Here is a 24,657-nt window from a genome sequence, read left to right as displayed (position 1 = left end):
TGTTCTGATACCGCAAACCAATCAAAACTTTACTCAATTGTTTAGGGAAAGTTTATTGCAGACTGTTTTGTCCTTGTTACTTTAGTTCAAAAGATAGCAGGTATTTGTACAGCAATTATCACAGCTAGTTATCTGCTACAAAGCAACATGGTGATCATAAGAATCACAGACTGATTGAAAGTTCTTGGAACAAATTTCATGCTTGTGGTTCTTATTTCAAGTCCCTTTAAAAACTGCATCACGCTTCCTGACACAAACACACCTACTTTGATTCTTAGGGCATATACAATGTTTAACAGTGACAGTTCTCAGCTTCTTTCTGCCAATTAACATCAAAACAAAGCTGAATTCAAAGGCACTCTAAAATTTTTCCTTTTGTGTAATACTAATCCTTCACACCTAGTTTGTGCACCAGTAATCCTTTTCAACACAAAATGACCTAGATATTTGCTTTTGATTTTTGCTATCAAATTTTTAATTGAGTAAAAACATTGTAAAAGTAATTTCCTGGTTCAAATCCAGACAGTGATCTTTCCAGGCCTCTGTAAAACCAGGGCCTTCTTTGTCCTGTTTCACTTTAAAACTACAACACTGCTGCACCACAACCTGCACGGCAAATGTTCATGTCCTGTACAAAACGCCAAGTATCAGTTTCTGGATCGTACACTTCAACACTGGAGAGCCTGTGTGCACCATCAAATCCACCTAACACAAAAATCTTGTTGTCATACACCGCCACCGATGGCCAAGCCCTTGGTGTGTTCAACGGCGCAACCGGCTGCCACTGATGTGTCTGTGTGTTGTATCTTTCTGCAAGATCAAAGTAATGATCTGTGCTTCTGTTTCGACCTCCAAGTGCATACAAGAAGTTGTTTAGAGCAACAAGGGACATGCCAGAGCGTGCTTTTTCAAGTTCTGTTACAAATGTCCATGTGTCTGTATCAGGGTCATAGCATTCAACACTTGCTCTGTCACTGTGAACACCTCGATCGTAGCCTCCAGCAATGTACAGCTTCCCTTTGATGAAAAAAGATATGTCAACCTTTTGACTTTCATGAGCGACCGAGACTTAATTTTTTTCTTAGAGTATCAATACATTATTGAGAAGACAAAAATGAGAAAAATATGAACTAAGGGATTCCTAGATGATCTAATACCAAATTCTCTGAAATAACATCAAGAGAACTGTATGGCAGACAGTACAGAGAATTACTTATAAGATTCTGATGACCCAAAAGTTCAGACCATAACATCTTACATAAAGCTGAGCATAGTTCAAATAATTCTGCCTATCTAATGTGACAAGCAGATTCGAAATCAAATTTGAAAAAAATTATTGACAAGTTATGTAACACCTTGGAATCTCAAAAAGTGGTTGGAGAAAAATGTTTTAAATACTTTCCATGGCAGAGATAGCAGTCAATAATTTCTGGAGTATAGTTCTTTCTTAACCTTTAAAATTCTAAGAGTCACCAACAGTTCATTCCTCCTTGTGGTAATAATGCTGAGTTGTTTAAGACAATCACAAGAATTAAGGAAATGATCATTAAGCTAAGAAGCACTGTGTGTTAAATAATTCTCCTTGTCCTTGCCAAGGTAAATGTATAGAGAAGAGTAAGGAGAATGTTTATACAGATGTGTTAAATAATTCTCCTTGTCCTTGCCAAGGTAAATGTATAGAGAAGAGTAAGGAGAATGTTTATACTGATGTTAGGGTGTAAAGAATTAGGAACAAAAAAGTTGTACACAAACCATCACAAACAGCAACTCCTGCTCCAGATCTCTTCCTTCGCATACATTGCACTGTACTCCAGTGATCCGTCTTTGGGTCATATCTTTCAACATAGTTATAACTGCATGTTCTGTCTTCACCTCCCAGGGCATAAACGTAACCATTTAAAGCTGTCACTGCAATAAATGACCTCTGAATGGCAATATCAGCCAGCGAAATCCACTGATTGACTGCTGGATCATAGCACTCTGCATGTCGCACGTACATGGTGTCATCATGAGGAGCACTAACTGCACACTCGCCACCTACTACATAAAGAAGTCCATTGAGGCTACAAGCTCCAACTGCTGTTCTGGGATATTTCATGTTTTGCAGCATAATCCATTGGTTTGTTAATGTATCGTATCTCTCTAAACTTGAAAGCTGGCAATCAATACCATTTCGTCCGCCTATGACATAGACAGCTTGCGGCTGAGCTCGAGGCAGTGTCATATACCGAGGCAAATTACGAGCGCTCTCGTTAAGAACTTTAGCCAATAGGAGCTGACAATCAGCATTGTTCTTGATAATTTTAGATGGAAACACTCGGGCTTCGAGAAATTCGAGAGTTAACAAAGGAAGCCTAACGTGACTTAGAAGCTCAACCGCATAATCCTTTCGTCGACAGAAATCGTTTAAAATCCACGCCTCCACAGCTTCGAACACTTGGTTCTCAGAACGTACCTGAAGAAGGTCTTCGCGAAGAAGACTCCTCAAGGCTTGTTTTGGCATTTGTAAGAACTCCTCACCCTTCGCTACATCCAAGAAGTGTTGGCGTACGAATCGATAGGCAGCTTCTTCGAGTTCTGAACACGAATACAGATCTGCAAATGCTCGGATACCGAGACAGTTCGTAGCATCTAGGTGTGTCTGAAGAAAACCACAACAAACTGTTCTTAAGCTCTGCAGGTTTAACAACGAAGCAGCCGATAAAAGTGCTTGCACGTTCTCCACAGTGACATCGATGGCTCCAGTATATGCAAAATCGAGTAATCCGTCCATGACACTCGCTTCAACGCCTTGTAGTTTAATGTCTTTCATGCCACTTTCCAACATACCATTTGTAAACATGGCTCGTAAGTAAGAACTGGCTCCAGCAAGGACAATTCTGTGCGCGGGAAATTGGCGACCATCGACATGGAGAACCACGTCACATAATTCACCTTTTCTTCGCAAATCGTTCATAGTTTTCAATGCATCGTTGGAATGCAGAGGGATATTGAACCTTCGATGCGCCGCCATGGCGTGGTTTGACAGGTTCTCAATTTTCTTGGTAAGATTTTCACGGCCCCAACATCATTTCACTTTCGTTGTTTTCCTCGATTCCCCTTTCGTAATGTCCAAAATAAGGGGACATCTGATTGGTTAGTTCGCGTAATGTGCCAAAATAAAAGCGTAATTGATTGGTTCGTAATCAAGTAAATTATACCTTACCGCTGTACTAGCATCAATATCGTGGACTCGGGTGTTAGAACAGAAACCCTTCCAACCAAATCACGCTACGATGTTTTTTACAACGAGATTTTCATCTATTTAAGTTTTATTTTTTCAATACATGATTTACTTCGAAAAAAAAGATAAACCATTATTTAAAGGGTCAAATTAAAAAAAAATTGAAAAACAAATTTTTTTAATGAGTTTCTATTTTATCAGTGGGCTTCAGTAGGAATACTAAGCGATATTAGATGGAACAAGAATGTTCCCATTTTACTTTTTCAACCGGGCGGAAGGAGCCGCGAGGCGAACGCGAAACGTAGGTGACACACGAGTGTCCACGCGAGGACCAAAATTACGCTAGTCATGTAGACTAAAGGCCGTGGGGAACAACAAGGAACAGAATTAAAACCTACCCCTCCCCTAACTCAACAACAGTAGGCCGAGACAACTTAGGGTTGATATTGCTAGGGGAAGGGTAGGTACGCATAGGTGCATAGTTACTCAAATACTGACATCGATCATAAAGATTTCTCAAGTTTATGCCAAAAATCGTTTTTTTTTTTTTTTAATCTATTTATCCTAATTAGAATTATTCATTTTAAATAGGTGATTTTAATCTCAGTTTTTACCAGAAAATAATTCATACTGTTTCTATTTTTGATGTGTATTTGCTGTAATGTTATTTAGCTTTGAGTCAGATGATGTTTTAAAGTAAGTCCAATCTAAGAGTTTTATACTTTCTTGTATAGCTTGATTGATTTAATTTTCGATTTCTAATTTGAGGGTCTCAAGCTTATTAGTTTCTTCTTGAGTTATGAACTCTTTAACTCCCAAGATCTGATTGTTAAATCTCCCCCCAGCTGCTACACATTTCCTTAAAGTAATATAATATTTCCATTCCTTTTCCCGACACCAATATAAGGAAACCCTTACAATATTTCAGATTAAATATAGTCCCATTTTTATCGTTTAACAAAGTGTTAACAATTGAGTTGAAAACGTAAATTGGCCACAGTAAAGGGTAAAAAAGCTTTTCGAGCGTTTCGAGCGTTTCGAGCGTTTCGAGCGTTAGCCCTTCGTCAGAGCGATTGGAGGAATTGTGGGTTGTGTGTGGGTTTATACGCAGAAAGTGGAGCTACGCTGTTGGTGGGAATATGGTGACGAGAAAACAGGAATAAATTAGTTGAATGAAAAGCGCTCGTTGATACCGTGGGGATTAAGAGTGCCGATTTGGAAGATAAATTTTTGTTCTATTGTTCTGCGGCTTTCCGAACTGCCTAGATGTAAGGAAAGGCCGTAAACTGTCATATCTTGTTTGAATGATTAGGGAGATTAAAGTGTCTAGTGACTGGTTTGGATGCGTCCTTGTCATTTCTTTCCACGACGCGAAGGTATTCTCGGAATCGGTCACCTAGTTGTCTTCCTGTTTCGCCAATGTATAACTTATTGCAATAGGTGCAAGTAAATGACATTGGCGGAGGTACATGTTAAGTTATCAGTGATCTTAATGGATCTCTTGGGTCCCGATATTTTCTCTACGTTATGAATGAAAGGACAATTTTGCATCGTGAGCGAGCGCATTTGAAAGTTCCAGATTGGTCATTGGTTTGAAATGAACTTCTGACCAAAACGTTGCCTATGTTTTTGTCACGTTTCAGTGAAATAAGTGGGGGTTGCGAAAAGATAGTGCCAGTCTCTGAATCGTTTTGGAGTAATTTAAAGTTTTTTAGAATGATAGATTTAACCGCGTGGTTGTGAGGGTGAAATGTAAGAGTGAATGGAATGCAGTCAGTGTTTTCCTTCTTAGTCATTTGTAGTGCTGACTGTCGATCAATTTGTTGGGCGCGGTGGTGGCCCGCTTGAACGACAGAAACAGGATAGCCACGTTTATCAAAAAACTGGCACATTGCCTCTGATTTTTCGGAGTAACTATGTGAATCTGTAGGTTTGTGGTAAACACTAGTGCATAAACTACAAACCTACAGATTCACATAGTTACTTGTTTGTAGTTTATGCATTAGTGTTTACTACAAACCTACAGATTCACATAGTTACTTGTTGTATTCATCTTCACATCCACCACACGTCAAGAACTCCATAACTTTTTCACAGTTTCCCAGACTTCGTCGTTTATGTAGTGACGACTCTGATTTTTCCGAAAAGAGTGTGATGTTAAGTCCGTCAATATAAAAAAACTTCTACAATTTCTACCTGATAATTTAACTTGATCGGTTTAAGATAAGTTTACGATAAGTTTGAGAAGATACACGTTCATCAACTGTTACTTTATAAGTTCAATTAATTCAATTACCTTGCTTATGTAGTTTGAAAGAGATCTACGGACAAACTGAAAAACTTTACCAGGAAAGTGTTATAAAGTAACAAAGATTATTCTGAGTATACAGAATGGAAAAATATAAACATAAATATGAAGAACAAAAGACAACTTTTCATTGCGCCCCACATACGTTCTATCACAGGAGGCCAACGGTAACCATGTACGTGTCGATCAATTATGATAACAGATGAGCATTCATTTAAATTTCTGAATCCTTTACATCGCTTAAATTTGCCGTCTTAAGGCTCAAAAACAAGTAACAGTAAGTCTACAGTGTTGTCAAGTGAAACTATTAGGCGCACTTTGTTACAAAAGCATGGAGATTTTCGATATTCCATCGCCTAGCAAAACCCTTCCTTCGAGTCTCGAATAATACCCCTGCAAAAACCATACTGGTGGCCAGGACTTTAAGAATATAACTGATATAACTCCAAAAAACTTATCTTGGCCAAACTGTTTTGATACAACCTCAGAACCAAACAGACGGTGAAAAAAAAAAAAAAACTTGAAGGCAGGAGAATCAAAAGAGCGAATTTTAATTACATTTCATTTCAAAATTCTAATGTAAATGATTTTTCTGGAGCCTGGGCGGCCTGCGGTGTCTTTCAAAGAAGGTGGTAATTCTCTTGCGTTTGCTGTTTTGTTTAGCAAATGCGGATGATAATTTCTACGCAGGCAAACATTACCCATCGTAAAATTTCTCTCTTAAATATCAGTAATAAAATATCAGAAAATATCAATTAGGGGATTATTAGTTGATCCAATTCCAAATTCTCCGAACTAACATTATTAGGGTTGCTTGAAAGACGGCTAAGGAGAATTGTTAATGAGATCTTGTGAGTAACGGGATTAAATTTGTGACGTATCTCCCGGTGAGAAAGGACCGCTGAGCGAGAAAATGTTTCTTTTCAAATTCTTCTGACATTGTTATGAATATATACAACACAGATTTCTGCCAATATGTTTTCGTTGCTTAGTGAGCCGGCAAGTGTGTCACTCTATTATAGACCAATGATCATCACAGTTGTATGAAGAACTGTAGTAAATAAATGCACCCGTGCAAGCTTTGCTGCTTAGATAAGAATTACTGCCGGCGTGGAAACGTTTTTCGTAAGTTATTCGCATTTTCATTATCATCTGATGATTTTTTTTTATACATGAAAGTCAATTCAAGTTTCAAGCGCTCTAATTCATTACTATGTCTTAATTTACTACCTCGTTATCCAGGTTCCTTCTCAATTGTAATTTATATGCCTTCTCTTTGTCCGCAAATATGGCCTCAAGTGCTGAAGGAATTTTTTTAAGTGTTGTCGAGTCAGATTATGGCTCGATATGTTTCTGTACTCGAAACAACATTCGGGACACGCAGGCGGGTTGTTTTCTTAAATTTTCACGCTGGTCTTACACGTGGCTCTGTGCCTAGATGTTCATATAATTGATCAGGGTTTCTTTTGAGGGAAGATCACTTTTTATTCCGGTTAAGCCTGTTGCATATAAGTTCACGACAAAGCGAATGCAGAGAACTGTGTTGGGGAAAACTTAACAAGTCTTATCGACGTAAAGAACTATTTAAAGTTAGAATTTTTATGCTAGAAAAAGTTTAGAATTTAGTTACATAAAAATTCAAACTGAGCCTTTGCATATGTTAATTCTTGCGGTATGTCCACCATAAGTATTCAATTCTTATTAGAATTTTAATGTATGCTAGGCTACGAAGAACAAAAAACTCTTCTATCAAAATATAGTTACTGTTGCACCTCGTTAACTGAAAATAATTCGACTCGACCCTAAGCTAACTCCATCGAAATCTCCATGAGGAGGAATTTTCAATAATTCAGTTTCAGCTTTTCAAATCTCCTTTTGCTAGAAGTGCTTTTCGTTTCCCAAGGCAGCTCAATCAAGCAAGGTACCACTGCAAATTATTTTGTCGTGGAAACAGAGAGTTCATCGGAAAAATGTGAACCGTTATATTCATAATCATAAGAGCATTTTTTGTTATAATCATACCCACGCACAATCAGTGCTTTCGACTTTTTTTTTTTAAAAAGTTGTAAACAATATATAAGCGATAGCAACAAAACCGCTTTCTTTAAAATTTTTACCAGTTCAAAGCAGTGGAATTCTCGAAGGGCTGACAAATACGTTTATATTATAGTAAAAGAAATTAACGACCTAAAACTGAAATAGCCGAAAGAATCAGCTGAATTACCGCAGACGGCTATCAGCGTTCACATTTTCATGGTAAGGAATCATTGAAAGATCTGGAATTGATACTGGAATTTGTGAGGTGAGTCTTGTCTCGCCCTGTTTAAATATTAGACTTGTGTATGTGTAAGGAAGTCGGCTTTGTTCCATTTTTTCACTTCAAACAGAAATGCAGGAAATTCCCAGTTCGAAACACTTACTTCGGTGATTTCCTCTTGGCCAACGTGGATTAGGTTAGGAAATTATTCTTAAGTGTTTTAAGACCTGAATTGTTTCAGACCTTGGTAAGTTTTATTTTCAAAGTCACATGTTGAAAATAATGGGCTAAAGGATAGCACGATTCTGTTTCCTCGACTGAAAAAGAAGCGTGGATCTTGTCATTTCCGCTTTCGGTCAACGTCAGTCAGAAAGCATGGATAAAAGTCGCCTGGTTACCAAGCGCAATAGAGGTACATGAGTTTGTGGGGCGATTTCATGATAATTCTAATTGAACCGTGGTAACTTGAGAAAGTTTTGCTTTTCCAATCGTATTTGACAACGTTTTAAGGCTAAGTAAAACGGTTAAAATGAAATCGCTGAACAGTTTTTTTTAGACTTCCCGCTAATATGACTCGTGATTCTCAAGCGATATCGGCCAGGCATGCTCGAACACGCCAGATAGTCTTTTTTTCCGTTTATAATAACATGACTCACCAAGTTTCCTTCATGCCCATCGCAGTCAGATGTTTCCTGTAATCAGTCCCAGTCCGAGGAAGAATTGCAATTTATAGCAAGAGGGAAAATGTACGCTTTCAGTTACTCATCTGCCGCGCGTTGCCTGTGTAACGCTGTCTGATCAATCTGGTTTGCTTTTTAACCTCTTACACGCTAACATCAGTATCCATATTCTCCATACTGTTCCCTACACATTTCTTAAGGTGCTGACAAGGAGAACTTGTTTAACAATCAAGGGCTTAATTCTCAGGTCGATGACCATTTCCTTTATTCTCACGGTGTTAATGAATGACTCAGTAGTACTGATTACTTTGAGGAGAAATTAGATGTAAGTCAATCCCGGGGTTCGTAGGGTTAAGCGAGGAAATGAAGGAAAGTGACAGGATCTTTCTGCTCGGTTTCGAGCAATTTTGGTTGAGCTAACGGAGAGCTCGATTCGGGAATCACGGGTTGCTCATCGAAAGTAGAAGCTGAGCTGTACCGTCACTATCTAATCAGCAAAATATCCTAACATGCCTGAAATAGATCTTGACGCAGTAAAAAAAAAAAAAAAAAAAAAAAAAAAAATTCAAAAGAAACGATTGTGTTCAGGGAACCTTAAAACGCTGCATGATTTATGGTGATTACTTTCTCCTCTATAAAAAGGAAATAGACATCATGCTGGAATATTCCCCGACCCTCCCACTAATGTATAAGTGCTTCCTCCTTTTAAATCAGAAAATTGAAGTTTGGACGTGGTTCGAAAGTGATCGGTGATCAAGTGTTTTTTTCAACTTGGGCTATTACTGGGTCATTACTAAAACTTTCCATAAAAATTGTAAGGGCATTTGAGGATGAAATTTGTTTTTTTGTATTGCTGATTGTTTATCTCTAGCGGTTATGAAATATCGACGGCTGTAAAACTGACACTTCCATTTCCGGTTTCTTTAAAAGCTTCTCCCTTTTCCGGTGAAGTGACGTCACATCGTGTCAAATCTCTAGCTGTCATGACACGATGCTGCGGCGAGGAAAGCGAGTACTTCTTCCCCGATGATTTATTTGAAATTTTTCGTTTTATTTAGGGGCTTTGGAAGGGTGCTTCGGCTTTATAGATGCAAATCATATTCAAGGACTTAGATGAATGCAAAGAAGAGATACACTTTGATATTTTTGATCAGTGTGGTGTTCTGCAGTGCCTTCATTGTTTTCAGAAAATCAAACCGTGTTTGGCGCCGTTCTACGAGGAGAAATTCCTGGCACAACAGAGAAATCCAAGTAGATCAACAAAGACTATGTTTCTTAGACGAAGAAGATGAGTTTAAGCTGCACGATAAGGTGGGATTTCGGCATGAACGTGCAGCGGCGACGCGAACAACATGTACTATGGAAACATGTTTTGATAGGACAAAATGTTTGAGTGACTTTAAAGTTTACGTTTATCCTACTCAACCTGGCGAGAAGATTTCTCCTCTTTACGGCAAAATTTTGAAAGTATTGAAGGAGAGTATTTTCTATACTGATGATCCGAAAAAGGCTTGTTTATTTATACCTTCTGTAGATACTCTCGACCGCGATAATCTCAGCGAGGATTACGTTCATGACTTACCTCACAAAATTGTATCGTTGCCACACTGGAATGGGGGCACAAATCATATTATATTTAGCCTTTTCTCCGGAACATGGCCTGATTACTCTGAAGACCTACGTTTAGATACTGGGAAAGCAATACTTGCTAAAGCATCACTCTCGACGGATTTTTATAGACTAGGCTTTGATGTCAGTTTTCCACTATTTTTGAAAAGTCATCCGCCGAAAGGGAACGCTATTGATACTCCTTCAAACTGCGCGGTATTTCCACTAGATAGAAAGTATAAACTTGCATTTAAAGGAAAACGTTATCTTAGTGGTATAGGAAGCGAGTCCAGAAACTCATTTTATCACATTCACAATGGAAAAGACATTGTGCTGTTAACAACGTGCAAGCATGGAAAAAATTGGAGACAAAACATGGATGAACGATGCGAGAAAGACAACGAAGAATATGACAAGTAAGTAATAAGCGTCCGATTTATTTTGATATAGTACACAGCTGATCGCTTAATGATCCTTTTGAAATGAAAAATAAATTCAAAGTTTAGTTGTAAGGTGTCGTTATCCAAGCCAAGTTTGGCTCTAACAGCAGGTTATGTTCGACTTAGTTTTTAATTGCGACTTTAATCTGGAGGAATGTACCTCTTCAGCAGTTGTAAGCTTGTACTCAGAGGTTCATGCTGCGAATTAAGCTCACATGTAATTCCAACGCATTTGTCTATTGTCTGCCTCAGTGTTGGCTCCTTAGACCTTTTACGACGTTCAAACGATGTGAGAATCATTCTGAATAATGCTATAATTTCTATCACGTGGATATTCCATTGTGATTATTTCTAAGGAACTAAAATGTATGTTTTTGTTGATGTTCAACGCATGACTTAAATTAGCCAAGGAATGAGCTGCATAAAATCAGGCATAAATGCCACATTTTGCACTCAAATGTTTCTGATTTTGTTATCGTTCGCGAGAAGTGACTAAATTTATTAATTTAACTCTTGCATGTTATAACCATTCGCTCCAATTGCTCTCCTAACTGTTAATTAACACAGACTTAACTTTCTTTGCTTTGTGGAGCGTAAACATTATCTTGTCTAGTTGAATACCTAGATGTGCCCTTCATTTCGTGAACAAAATGTGCTAATTTTTCACGCAAATTTGCATAGAATTTATGTATGTTTTTGTCGCGTACATTTTTACGCCGCAAAATAACGATATCAGATATTGAAAACCGCATATTGATATTGATTTTTGACATGATTGGTAAGAATTTGGCGTTAATTTCGAAAGAGGGTTTAAAATCATTCTTTCGCGGTTTTTAGTTTTAGCGCAAAAATATACCTCTCCGTTCTTACTAGACAAACCAAATTATTATAAGCAATACTCACACCTTTTAATGGTTTATAACTGATTATTTTGCTTAGATTTGCGTTTCTCTTAATATAGTTCTGAGAATTTTCACTTAAATAAAAGATATTCTGAAATTAATTTGATGTACAGCATAATTAAGCTGATAAAGTTATTCAGCTTATACATTTGTAGGTGTGGAGTGTTAAAGGAGTCAAGGTCATTTTGTGCTTAAGTTGTTTGATTCAGGCAAAATCTGCTTCACGAGGGCTTTCCCTTGCATGTGGTTTTTTTTTTCCTTTTTTTCTTTTTCAGATAATAAAATGTGTACTTCTTTGTCGCAAAGACATGGTCCACTTGAAGCATGATGAATTGCGTCTATTTCCTTACCCACGCATGGACATAACAAAAGCTTTTAAACCTGAAAGAGCATTATTCAATAATGATGAATGTCTTATAGAGTAAGGGTGTTATTCTTCTGTTTCTGGACAATTTTGAAAGTTCATGTGATCGTGGTTCATGAATCAAAGGTTCAGGAAACATTTTTGTAAAATCGACTCTAATATTAGCAACAACTTTGCCTGAGATGTTTTAAGATTAACCAATGATGTGAGAAACCACAAAATAGTTGGCATTCCCAAGTAGCTGAGAGAAGTTCTGCCCTGCTAGCTTTTTGAGGGTGACTTCCTCTTTTTTAAGAGTTTTTTGTTCAGTTAAAAGGCACAGATGGGAAAATGGTAGACACTGTCTGGCTGCTTATTTATTGAAGTGGTTTTTTTTGTATACATTTAACTCTGAAGTAGGTTTGTTTCCACCAACATACATAAATTTGTGATTAATAATATAAAATTTATGGATTCACTACCAGGGATATGTAAAAATTCAGAAGAAATACTTTAACAAGTCCTTAAAGTGTCATCGCAAGAGACAACCACTATATTTGTGAAAGTTATTCCAAGCTGAAACTTAAAAATAGCTCCATTACTAACAGTGAAAGTGAAATTGTTGAATGATATCGTAACTTTTCTAAAGAAGTGCTGAAAGTCTGGGAGTTGTTTTTAACGGAAGTTATATTATTGTCTAAGAACCTTGCGCAGTTTCATAATAACTTAAGTATGAGGTTGGGAATGTTCAATATTCTTTTGCAATTTTTCATGCACACTTAACATGATAACACTCAAGAAAACTCCGCAGCATTACTTCGCATATTTTACCTGTGACGTGCATTATTTCTTTAAATGTAGAGGGAACTATAAGATATTGTGTCAGTAGGATGGAAGAATATCATAGAGGAATTTATAAACTTAAAAGAAAAATGGATGTGTATGAACTGCAAAGATTAAAACAGAGTGTAAATGAGGAAAAATTTAGGTATATATTTTCAAGATAAGCCAATACAAATTCTCGAACACTTGAATTTGTTTGACTTTTTTTAGTCTTCTAAATATGCTAACAACAATTTTTATCACAAAATTAATCATGATTAATGCAAATTATTTTTCTTTCAGACTGACAGGAAAGGGTATTGAAAAAGCCGTAATTGTTAAGTTAATTTTATTTTGTCAAAAAATACTCATCAATATGTCATACTAACCGTCAATACTAAGGCATTTTTAGACACAATTTCTTTACTATGGCAAACAAAGTAGATTTGTTTTTATGGTGGTTTCATTTATGGCTGCGAGATAATAGAACTTAATTTAATTAGTTTTCTGTTGAATCATTGATTGTTTGGAGTAATTCAGCTGTATTTGTTCAACCTTCGCAAATTTTGACAAATACTTTCCATTCTTGCACCTGTAATGATTGTTATATATTGTGGGAAGACTAGGATGTCTCAATATTTTTTTTCAAAAAGGCCTGGAAAGATATCGGGAGAGGGAAAATACAAAAGTTTGGCTACTAAACTTAATACTGTCAAACCTATGTAAACTTGTGGAGTTCAGTGTTCTCTGTGGATTTTTAGTAACCAGTTATTAAGAATCTCTGTCCACAAAGGTGAAGGTAATTTATTTCAGAACAAGACTAGTGCAGAAATGAGTGGGAAGCGTAAATGCTGATCACTTGTGCTTCTGAACACTGACTGAATCCAAATAAGGCTATTAAAGATGAATTAGAAAATAATCATTTATTATTTATCATTAATTCCTCGCAGATATGACTATGAAGAACTTTTGAAAAATGCGACATTTTGTTTGGCTCCCCGCGGTAGACGTCTTGGCTCCTATCGATTTTTGGAATCTCTTCAAGCAGGTTGTATTCCAGTCTTGCTGAGCAATGGATGGGAACTGCCATTTTCTGAGGTTATTGATTGGAGCAAAGCATTAATTCAAGGGGATGAACGTCTTTTGACAGAGATCCCATCAGTTGTCAGGTCATATGGTAAAGAGGAGATCCTAGCTATGAAGCAACAAACACTGTTTCTTTGGGAGGCTTATTTCTCATCTATAGAAAAGATCTTGTTCACCACTTTAGAGGTGCGTCCAAATATTTTTGTTACAATTTTGTATTGATGAGTCTGTTATAACCTATAATTAAACCTTTCACTCTCAAGATCTCATCAGTAATTCTCTCTAATGTCTGCTATACAATTCTTAAAATGATAGTTTGGAGAATTTAGTATCACATCAACAATTAATTGGCTAATTGATCATTTTCTTCATTCTCATCACTTCTCTACTTAAAATTGTACAAATCCTGTATGGGGAAATTTTGTCTGTTTCACTCTGGGAGGAAAAAGGTTGTATGTTTTAAATGTGAAGTCTGGTTTGTGTTCAAGAGAAGAAAAATCTGCACTTGAGCCAAGTGGTTCATTCAGCTAAAGGTTTTTGCAGTTTCCATAGCATGATGCAACAAGTATCATTGTTCATTGTTACTCCACCTCAAATGAGATGCTGGTCCATAACAGGTCCCCACCTCCCTTCCCCAGGGATTTTGTCAGGTTCCAGTGACGGCTGACAACTGGGAGGAGAGAGTGAATGTCATAGCAAAGGATGCTCTTTGTCCTCAGTTATTTTAAGACTGTGAGTGTTGGTCTGGTCTGGTGTGTGAACCTTTGACCTCCTGCACTGCAGTCTGGCATTTTACAATATACACTAACCAAGCACAGTTCAATCATTCATCTATGTATGTATGTTTCAGGTCATCCGTATGCGATTATTTCCAAACAAGGCTGCTCTGAAGCCATTGTGGAACACTTTTCCAGGGGCTCTTGTCATGAGGCCTCAGTATTCTATGGATCCAAAAGACTTTCCATTTTTTTATAGCAAGCTGGGAATTGTAGAAGAGAAATTCACTGCAGTTATATACAGCACAACATCTGTCCTCAAGGACTCTTCAGCTCTCAGCAGGTTAATCAAGAATGTTGGAAAATCCAAGTTCATTGCCAAGGTAATTAAGACAACATATTAAATCTTTGGTTTCCAAGCTGGGGTTACTACCTCGTCAGTTCCAAAAATTCCATTCGATAACTGGAAGATATCTTGTTCCTGTCCCAAATTGGATTTGTATCCTCATCCATGGATAAATAACTGGCAAAGTTAATGTCAAATTTGGGGAAATGCCTCACATAGCATCTGCTTGCACTAAAATTAATTGACATAACAGTATTGATTGATCTTGACTCATTTCTCCTTAATAGTGAGAAATGAAAAAAGATATGTGTACCTTGAATAAATGTCCGCTAAGTCATTGAAATTTGATAGTGACAAAACTCTCAAGAGACAAAGTAAAGTCCTTCCAATGTCCTTAAAATTTTGTCAAATGAGTTGCACATTAATGGCACAAGCTGCCTATGGGAAAGGTATGGAATTTAAAGCCTTAGCCAAGTCTTAACTGACTGAATTAATCAATCGTCAACTGTAATGTTATTCTAAAATTCACTACCTAAATTTAGTCATCCACTTTGGTCACAATCAGCTACTGTTTAATAATGTTTGAGTCTTTGCACACTCACCTCAATATGCATATTCTTCACACTGTTCTCTATAAATATCCTAATGTGCTGACAAGAAGAATTCTTTTGCCGCTGATCATTTCCTTTCTTAAAGTCTTATTGAGAGACTTCAAGGTGTGACTCCGGAAGGGGGGGGGGGGGGGGGATGATAACCTACATGCTAGTCACTCCAAGGGGTTAAAGGTTAAGTTAAGTCCTCCAATAATGTTTTCTATTTTCTGCTCTGCCGTGAGTCAACTTTTTTCTGTTCTGTGATCCCCTCCAGATTATAGTTTTGTGGACAGCTGATGTTCCATTTGCTCATAGTAGAAAATGGCCACAAGTTGGTGTTCCATTGGTGATTGTGAGACCAGAATCTAAGGTACACAGAAAATTACATCAATAGCACTTGACTGCATCTCATGTGCCACTTTTTTGTGTTTATGTCATCTGTGATCTATTACTTAACAGACCCATGGCAACATTGAATCTTTTTGTTAATTATATACGTTATTGTACAGAAAAGTCCACCAGATGTGACTAAGTTTTCGTGTTGACTCTTCTTTGCAGACAGGAAACAGTCGTTTTGTGCCCAGAGCAGTGATAGAAACATCTGCAGTTTTGTCCCTAGATGAGGATATCATATTAAATTCTGATGCGGTAAATATTAAATTATAATCATAGATAATACTCTTTTTTCTCCCAAGATCTCATTAGTAATTTTCACTGCGGTCTGCCATACAGTTCTTAAGATGTTGCTTCAGAGAATTTAGTATATTATCAGCTAATAAACCTCTAATTAATATTTTTCTTTATTCTCATCACTCGTCTGCTTGATGTTGTATTGATAATGTGAGGAGAAATTTTGTCTTGATCACTCGTGGGAGTTAAAGGAAAAAACCAAATCCTAGGAGATGCCATACTTGGGAAATGAGAATTCTGTCTTTTATCTAATCCCTGAAAATCACCAACAGAACTGTTAAGTGGTCATGAATATTTGTATTCTGGCCAGAGCTAAATGTAAAAACCCTGTGGATTGTTGGTAGAACATTACAACAAAGTAGGAGTAGCTACAGTACAAACATTCAACAATTTGGTAATTTTGTCGGTAGAACTTCACAAAGATATGTATTCAAACTTTTACAGGTCAAAATGACTAAAATGAAGCACACATGATTCCCTGTAACTCTGAGTTTTCTGCTTATGTACTCGTCAGACAGATTTAATGAAAGATTTAATGAAAAACGTTCTTGTAGGCTAATTTATATATATAAAAAAGATAGCTGCTAATTACAATAGGTTGTTGTAATCAGCAGCTATCTTTTTTATGTATATAAATTAGCCTACAAGAATGTTTTTCATTAAATCTGTCTGACAAGTGCGTAAGCACGAAACTCAGAGTTACAGGGAATCATACGTGCTTCATTTTAGTCATTTTGAACTATATTTTGCTCTACACTCATGTGTATTGAGCACTTTCCAACAGCATTTACTACAATTTCCCACAATTATTCAAACTTCTAAAAATTTTCAAGTGGTTTGATACTTAACTCCCTGTTCCTTTTCCATCCCTTAGATTGATTTTGCCTTTTCAACATGGAAGACATTTCCAGATCGAATTGTGGGTTTTGCAGCCAGAAGCCATTACTGGAACAGTGCCAGATCACAGTGGAGCTATTCTTCCATTTTGAGTGATCAGTTCTCCATTATTCTGACCAATGGAGCTTTCTATCACAGGTAATGTTCTCGCAGAAAATTCTTAGAGAGTAGTTGGATTAGGTTAGAGGCTTTGATTGTTTTTTGACTGAGTTAAATAAAAACTAAAATCAACATTATCACAATGGGTAATCAGAACCAAAGAAAACTTCACAAAGAGTTAATAAGAACTTAACCCTTTAACTCCCATGAGTGACCAAGAAATAATTTCTCCTTACAATATAAATACAATATCAACCAGATAAGTGATGAGAATAAAGAAAAAGATCAATTTGGGGATAATTAGTTGATCTAATACCAAGTTCTCTGAACTAACATTATAAGAATTCAATGGTTGACAGTAAGGAGAATTAAAATTTTGATCTGGGAGTTAAAGGGTTAATGTGATGAAGCAATGCAACTGTACGAGAAACTCAACCATATTGAAAACTGTTCCATAATACATAGGCAGTCATTGAAAGAAAACTATGAAATGGTGATTTCCCTAATGATTTTCTACAGGTGTTAGTAATATATGCAAAGTAGTAAAGACCACTGACTGGAAATAACCTTCTGAATAACAACAAGTGAATAATTATGAACAAAATTAACCCAAATGTTATTAGGCTGTTCAGACTATTCTGCACTTAAAGTATAAACACAAAAACAAAAGCTGCTTGGAGGGATCAGAGTCCAGATAGGCATTTTAACCATTTAATCTCATAATTCTTTGCATTACTTTTGTTTACTGCCTTGCCTGATGGGATGATCATTTACCCCCTTCTCTCCCCTCCCCTCCTGCATGGGATTACCGTATTTACCCCCTTCTCTCCCCTCCCCTCTTGGATGGGATTACCGTATTTACCCGTGTATAATACGCACTTTTTTCTATAAAAATAACCATCAAAATAGCATTGCGTATTATACACGGTTTCTATTGTTTTTGAAGCATGTCCTAATTTGCATACGATAAAAACAGCAAAGAAAGTAACAAAAGCCTAGCAGTAATTGGTCTTTATTAGCTTGAGTTAAATAATCTACAGATAAAACATTTTCAATTTCGATCCACAAACGCAACGAAGGAAGTAATAAAAGCCTAGTTGTAATTGGTCTTTATTAGCTTGAGTTAAATAATCTACCAATGAAACATTTTCAATTTTGATCCATAAATAAATTTAGTAGAGTATTTAAGGAACAGCTGACGAGATAAACATTACGACCGTATTACTGTAATCACAAGCGATAAGAAATTCGAAATGGTAACGAAACTTACTACTGCGAAAAGGCAGTTGTAGGAAGAATTAACGGTTTTTTTGCTGTGAAAACTTTTTTTATGAAGAATTTGGTCAAAAATTGGGGCACGTATTATACACGGGTAAATACAGTAATCCACTGGATGGGCTGGTTCTTCCTTGGATCTGATGTACCCGTCTCCATGAAATGTAACTTCCCTGGATGGAATATGTTTATTATTGTTTAAAAAGTATCAGCTAGCTCTCATTTACTCCTCTTTGTGAAGGCAGTAAGTTCCACTTAAGAGTGAAACACAGGACCCTGGCTATTTCACAAATTACATTCACTTTTGAACACTTTCTAATTTTGAACAATCTCATCCATTTTCCAGGTATTACAATTATCTGTACACTCATAATCTTCCACCAAGGGTTCATCGCATGGTTGAACACCATGGAACATGCGAGGATCTTGCCATGAATTTCTTAGTCGCAGACATCACACGAAAACCACCCATCAAAGTCTTGGCACAGCAAAAATTCCAAGACTTGAACAGCGCAAATACAAGGTATTCCAAGCTGGTGCAGCTCTTTGAACAGCGGCAGAGATGTATGGAGTCTTTAGTTGATATTTTTGGTTACATGCCGTTGGTCAAGTCATATGTTAGAATGGATCCTTCACTCCACAAGGATCCCGTGTCAAATTTACGCAAACAGTACAGGCTGTTGGAATAATAATCACTAACATGGGAAATTCACATAAATTTGCCCTGCTAGTAAAGATGGTTTCTAACCTGAATTTTGTAGTGCAGTTCCAAAGAAAAACCCAGTGGTTCCAAAATTATCTCTGAATGTGCTAAAATTTGACAATGGATGCTGCCATTTTGAAACGAGCTTTGCAATCTGTCAACACATGTTAAAACCACAACATCCTTTTTAAAAAGATTGCCATGAGATTGAAAGAACAAAATTTGTTAAGCAAGATTCAAAATGACCGAAACCATACTCAAATCTTAAGCCAATTGAGGACAATTTTTGAAAGGTAAGCTCACTCTTTAAAATCTTAAAACTCCATTTTTGCTGTCAATATTCAATATTCAAGTTAAAGGAGGGTGTGCAGAGTGTGTAGCCATATTGTTATTCATACTGGTTTTTACTGTTTGTATTTTATTTTAAGAGATCAAATGGCCTACCAACTTAAAAAAAGTAATCATGTGTCTATGGGTTCAAACAAGGATTAGATGAACTGATAGCCCAAGGGTATGTTTCCAGACCTAAAAAGCTAGATCAAATTTTGAGATTTCAGGACCATGGTGAAAGTGTGTGTTCATCAGGACTGGAGTTGGCATGTATGGGCATTTGTGCTAGCAGGCCAGCTTCATGGCATTGTTTGCACAGGGACATTGCCCCCTTAAAAAACAAATAATCTAGAGTTATGACTTGATTTTAGCTTAGCTTGCAAAAAGACCCACTACACCAAGTGTTTAAGTTCTTCAAGGAATAGAGTGAACTGTGATGTGCAAACAGTCAGGGCCACTCTCAACTTAGAAATGAAATTTTGGTGAAACAAGTTTTAGTTGTAATTTCCTTTTTTTAGTTTCAATTTTTTTTTTAAGAAAGCCAGTTGTAGCTCTTTCAATTTCAAATTTGTAACTTACCAACAGACACCCATAAATTAATTACAAGGTAAAGAAAAACTAGGGAATTCTGAAGAATGCTTCATTTGCATCTGTCAGAAGTTTGGTGTTCATTAGACACACCCCTCTTCAATCTGTTAATTATAGTTTAATTTATTCATGTTAATGTGTACATTAATTTTTTTTTGTAACGATATTAACTCATATTCACTATGTATAGATTTCCAACCCTTGTACATAAGTTACAAAATAGTAAGTGTTTTTAAGTTTGAGGAAATTGTTAACAGATTCAAATTTGCCATTGAGGGAGTTTTACGACGAATTTGGTGTGAAGAATTTAAATGGTTCAATTTATTCAGGTGTATTTCTCGAACTATTTCAGAAAAAATTCTAAAAAAATACTAAGGTTTTTTACTTGGATTCTTTATCATGTTCACTTTTGGGGAATTTTTGTGATATTACTATAAATGAAAGTCATGATTGCAGCTGCAAGCCCCCTACAGTTATTGTTTTTTAGGATATTTGAACAGTTTGAATCACCAGTGCTTCATGTGTTTTTTCCTCGGGAAAACTTTTTGCAATAATTAGATTATTGTTTCAGAATTACTGAAAATGATCTACCCTAGCCTTCCCTAGATTTTTTTTCTTTTACCATCAGTATTACTAATGATTCTCATCTACAAAATTATTAACATTGTACATTTACGTTAAAATGTCCAGAAAATGTTTATTGTTTAAAGAAAAGTTATACGTTTATGAATTCCTAAATACCATTTCATTGATAGTTTTTACCGCAACATGTCATTGATGTTATGAAGCAGAAAAAAAAAAGGTATTTTTGAAAGCGTATCATATTTTTTCATATGTACTGTAATTTTGATACGTTTTTGGAATTGCCAAGGAAGCTTTGTTGAATCAGTTAACAGTAAATAGAGGTCTTTAACCCTTCAACTCCCCTAAGTGTTTAAGACAGAATTTCTCCTTACAATAATACTGCGATATCAATCAGACAAGTGAGGAAAATAAAAGAAAATGTAAATTAAGGAATAATTGGTTGATCCAATACCAAATTCTTCAAACTAACATGATAAGATTAGTATGACAGACAGTAAGGAGAATTACTAATGAGATTTTGGGAGTGAAAGAGTTTAAGAAGTGCTCTAGAGTTATCTGTTGGTTTCTCGGGTCATTCATCAAATTTACTTGGCTATTCTTAAGTAATGGTCAGCGTTGATAACGTAAAAATCACCAGGACCTTTGTAAAATTGGTTCAGAATTTATGTATTATGGTTCAAGATTAAATAAATCTATTTATGCGAGATATTGATCGTGTTCCTTGGGGTTGGGGAGGGAATGTGTGAAAAGTGAGAATATTGGATTAATTCGGTTCAATTTAAAGGGATTTCTAAAAATAGTGTGTCCATGTTTTTATTTCCATTTCTAACATTTCCTTAAAGTTTTGGTCCTCTATAGCATAGGTTGTATCCTCTGGTGTATTATTTTCAATATGAAACATTACCAGAGGGCAAAACATTAAAAAAAAATTATTATTTCTCAAGTTCAGATTTTATGTAGAGTTTTTCCCAGGACATCTCATTGCAGGTCAATGAAATTGTCAGCTATTAGCCTACAGAACAAGTAAGATCTTTTGGCGCATTTAAGGCGAACTAAGGAAAGTGCAAGGCCAACACGAAGCGCGAGGCGAACACGAAGCGCGAGTCATGCGCGAGGAGAAAGGTGCAAAAAAAAAAATGTTATGTTCATGATATATTTGTCCTCTCTTCGCGCGTGATTCGTGCTTGCCTTCGATCGCCTGAAAAATCCAAACAAATTCACCTGTTCTAAAGGCTACCCATTTAACTAGCAAAGTCTATTCGGAAGCAAACTGTCGCACAACTGAAATAAAACTGGAGTGAGGCCTCATGAAAACTATATCCAGATGTTGATTAGAACTGTGTTTGTACAATGTCTTTTGCAGAAGCGAAAATGATAACGAATCCTTCTCTACCCAATGAGCGTGTTCTTGAATAGAAGAACTCTGCTTCTCTGCCACATTCCCATGGATAACTAATTTGACCGCCATCAAGTACTCAAATACGTATACTCTACTTGAATCGAGTATTCTTATTCCTGAAAGAAAAGCAGAGAAAACGTGTTGCACAAAGAAACTGTAATTCGATCAGATGGTAATTCATCAAGGACGGAAGAACTTTGAAGTAGACTTGGTGTAGCAGCCGCGCGATTCAACGGGGCGCGAGAAATCACGCGCGTAAAACAGATAGTCAGCTTCTCGCGCGCATGTTACTTACGTCTGGATAATGCATGGATATTATAGGAAGAAGTGACATATTAATAACTTCTGGGGTGTAAAGGAAAATTCCGGACTTTGACTTTAATTTTTGAACAATAATCTTACACGTCCAACCTGCTTGTATCAGTGACGTCACCATTCACGTTGTAAGGAGAGTAAGACCCCTGTGCAATATAGGGCGCAGACGAGGAGGCCTGTGGCTGCCTGCTGATGCCACCTGACTGTTGTGTACTGAGACTGACGGAAGTACGTCCGTATCTGTCCCCTGACAAGCTGTGGGTGGAGTCAGAGGTTGACAAGGTTTGGAGCGAGTGGTTCGAGCCTCCACGCACATTGCCCGCGCGACGACGAGCTGTGAACGAAAGGATAGAACAAATGAGCAAATGTCGGAGACTTCGTCATTCGTGCGTGACATATGTCAGAGGATAAGTGTGAACATTATGTCAAGAGCTGGAAGCACCGCCTGTTACGATTTTGGAACATTGATCGGTTTACATCATCAAAGCAGCCTTGAATGACCTTTTAAATCATTACTTAGCAAAAACCAATCACAATGTAGAGAATATCGTATAAGAGAGTGATTTCTTACAAATTTTGCAGAGTAGCTTTTTACACACCCGTTGTAAATAAGCGAATACGAGAGTGGAACAAAACAGTTTGATTGAGTCTAGTTAGTTAGAATTCTATCTCTATTAAACGGGGCAAAGTTTACGAAACAAACACGAAAACCCAAGAACAAACTGCCAGTAATTGAAAGCAGCCCTCCAGAATCAATTAAATTTTACACACTACAACACACTGCAGTAGGAGTATCTTTCAAAACTACTCTATTTTGGATCTCGCTTGAAATCACATACATATCAGACTATTTTCTAACGGCTTTATAGAGTGAAATAGAAGATTGGCACACCAGACTGCGAGTTTAGTGATCTTGTTACAAGATCTAGCCGGGTCGTTGTGTTGTTTTCTTGGGCAAGACATTATACTCTCCCCATGCCCCTCTCCACTCATGAGTTTAGAGGGGTATTGGTGAACAATCCTGGAAACCTAACGAAATGCTGGATACGGGTGGGGGGGGGGGGGAGAGGGGTGGTAGTGACTCGCAATGGACTAACATTCTATCTGGAGGGGGGATATGGCCAGGGGCCAACAATTCTCTTAGTCGTTTTATGTTCTACTCTTCGCTAGGTTGCTGACGTAACCTTTACTTTTTCCGAAGAAAGTTTAAATGTCTGTTAAGTCATAAGTTTCTTCCCACACCTTTATCCTGTTGCTGTTCGCCTGTTCTTAGTAGCGTTCCGTTTGGAAATTCTTGTCTTAAACCAGTAATTCCCCAGTTACGGTCCGTGGTGCTGCTCAACTGAACTGTTGTCACCTATGAATTCAAAATATATTTTCGAGCGCTTTTCGATTGACTGTCGTAAACTAAAACCAAGGTAATGACAACAGCCAATCAGAGGAAAGGATTGTACCCGTAGAAACCGATGACATCCCAAAGTAAAAACAAACCAAAGCATCTGAGAAAACGCGGGCGACCAAGTCGTGTTTGTTTTAGTTTTGCATCTGATTGGTGGAGAGAATGGCACGAATTTAATGGACCAATCACAGAGCAAAGTTAAGCAAAGCCAACCCAATCTGGGAATTCCATTGACACTCGACTGAAAATTTCTCCGAAGCGCTTTTCAATTGCGTTTCGCAAAACCAAATCCGAAGTAATCACAAGGTCCAGTCAAAAAAGGTAACAAAACAGACAAACAAGGAACCAAGAGGATGGCAAGGTGAAAATAAATAGACAGCCCGTAGATTGAGGAAATGAGAGTTTAGGGCCTTTATTTTCCTGGTTGAAAAGAGTGGCGAGAAAATTTCTTAACCAATCGCAGAACGAAGTAAACCAAAACCAATGGATTCCTGGGTTACACCTCAAACACTGTCACTTTGTCAATTAGAATAAGGAATGCGTTCACATAGAAAATCTGTTACAAAACTCGTCAGTTTTAGGATTATATTTTTTCAGATTAAGTTACCCGAAGCGGAGCCTGGGAACGTGTTGTGACGATTCCTGGGAGACTGGGTTCCAAAGCTGACGTCATGCTTTGCATTCCACTCTAGCGAAAAAAGATCAGGTAACGGTTTTAAAACATGATCCTTGCAACAAGAGAGGGGAAAAATTCACAACCTGTAACACGACATAATCAGAACGCAAGAAAATGACAAATGGAGAACACATGCGATGGAGGAAGCTGGAGGTTTTCCACGAACCTGTTGTTCCATGAAATACAGCTCGGCTTTAGTTTTCTCGTCACTCGACACAGGGATCCCATCGATGCACAAAAGGTTGGGCATGCGGTAGACTAACAAGGGTCGGTGCAGAAGACGTCGAGTGACCTGGGATCGAAAAAGCACGTTCAAATAGAGTTTTTCAACTTCAAGGTTTCAACTTCGCGTTTTTCCGTTTTCCTATGAAAATTTG

At 37.1% G+C, this 24,657-nt stretch overlaps 3 protein-coding genes across 4 annotated transcripts in view; 1 reads left to right on the top strand and 2 right to left on the bottom strand.

The window, feature by feature from the left end:
• Nucleotides 1-33: 33 nt before the first annotated feature.
• Nucleotides 34-4,558, bottom strand: LOC113669791 (kelch-like protein 28). The gene is made up of 2 exons (XM_027185868.2): nucleotides 1,753-4,558; nucleotides 34-1,017 (listed from the first exon to the last, which is right to left on the bottom strand). The coding sequence occupies exons 1-2, from the start codon at nucleotides 3,011-3,013 to the stop codon at nucleotides 584-586; spliced, it is 1,695 nt and encodes a 564-aa protein (XP_027041669.1). The 5' UTR covers nucleotides 3,014-4,558; the 3' UTR covers nucleotides 34-583.
• Nucleotides 4,559-6,626: 2,068 nt separating this feature from the next.
• On the top strand, nucleotides 6,627-21,195 carry LOC113669827 (exostosin-1a). Of its 2 annotated transcripts, none has more exons than XM_027185903.2 (8): nucleotides 6,627-6,656; nucleotides 9,527-10,492; nucleotides 13,534-13,855; nucleotides 14,520-14,768; nucleotides 15,599-15,694; nucleotides 15,883-15,972; nucleotides 16,889-17,049; nucleotides 18,632-21,195. In XM_027185903.2, the coding sequence occupies exons 2-8, from the start codon at nucleotides 9,582-9,584 to the stop codon at nucleotides 18,972-18,974; spliced, it is 2,172 nt and encodes a 723-aa protein (XP_027041704.2). In that variant the 5' UTR covers nucleotides 6,627-6,656; nucleotides 9,527-9,581; the 3' UTR covers nucleotides 18,975-21,195. The 2 variants fall into 2 exon arrangements, with proteins under 2 accessions (XP_027041704.2, XP_089054648.1); XM_089198522.1 differs by lacking the exon at nucleotides 6,627-6,656 and adding an exon at nucleotides 7,815-7,833.
• Nucleotides 21,196-21,288: 93 nt separating this feature from the next.
• LOC113669825 (leucine-rich repeat-containing protein 9) overlaps nucleotides 21,289-24,657 on the bottom strand; it is a 26,515-nt gene continuing 23,146 nt past the window's right edge. The window contains exons 37-41 of the mRNA XM_089198927.1: nucleotides 24,447-24,572; nucleotides 24,212-24,292; nucleotides 23,448-23,562; nucleotides 22,302-22,539; nucleotides 21,289-22,006 (exon numbers count right to left, since the gene is read on the bottom strand). Of these exons, the coding sequence (XP_089055053.1) occupies nucleotides 21,982-22,006; nucleotides 22,302-22,539; nucleotides 23,448-23,562; nucleotides 24,212-24,292; nucleotides 24,447-24,572 (585 nt within the window). The 3' untranslated portion in view covers nucleotides 21,289-21,981. The remainder of the gene's footprint in view (nucleotides 22,007-22,301; nucleotides 22,540-23,447; nucleotides 23,563-24,211; nucleotides 24,293-24,446; nucleotides 24,573-24,657) is intronic.

Source organism: Pocillopora damicornis, chromosome 1 (assembly GCF_964200805.1).
Source record: "Pocillopora damicornis chromosome 1, jaPocDami1.2, whole genome shotgun sequence".
Taxonomy (NCBI): Eukaryota; Metazoa; Cnidaria; class Anthozoa; order Scleractinia; family Pocilloporidae; genus Pocillopora; species Pocillopora damicornis.
The sequence above is the reverse complement of the archived record's forward strand: the minus strand, read 5'-3'. Positions and strand labels throughout refer to the sequence as shown.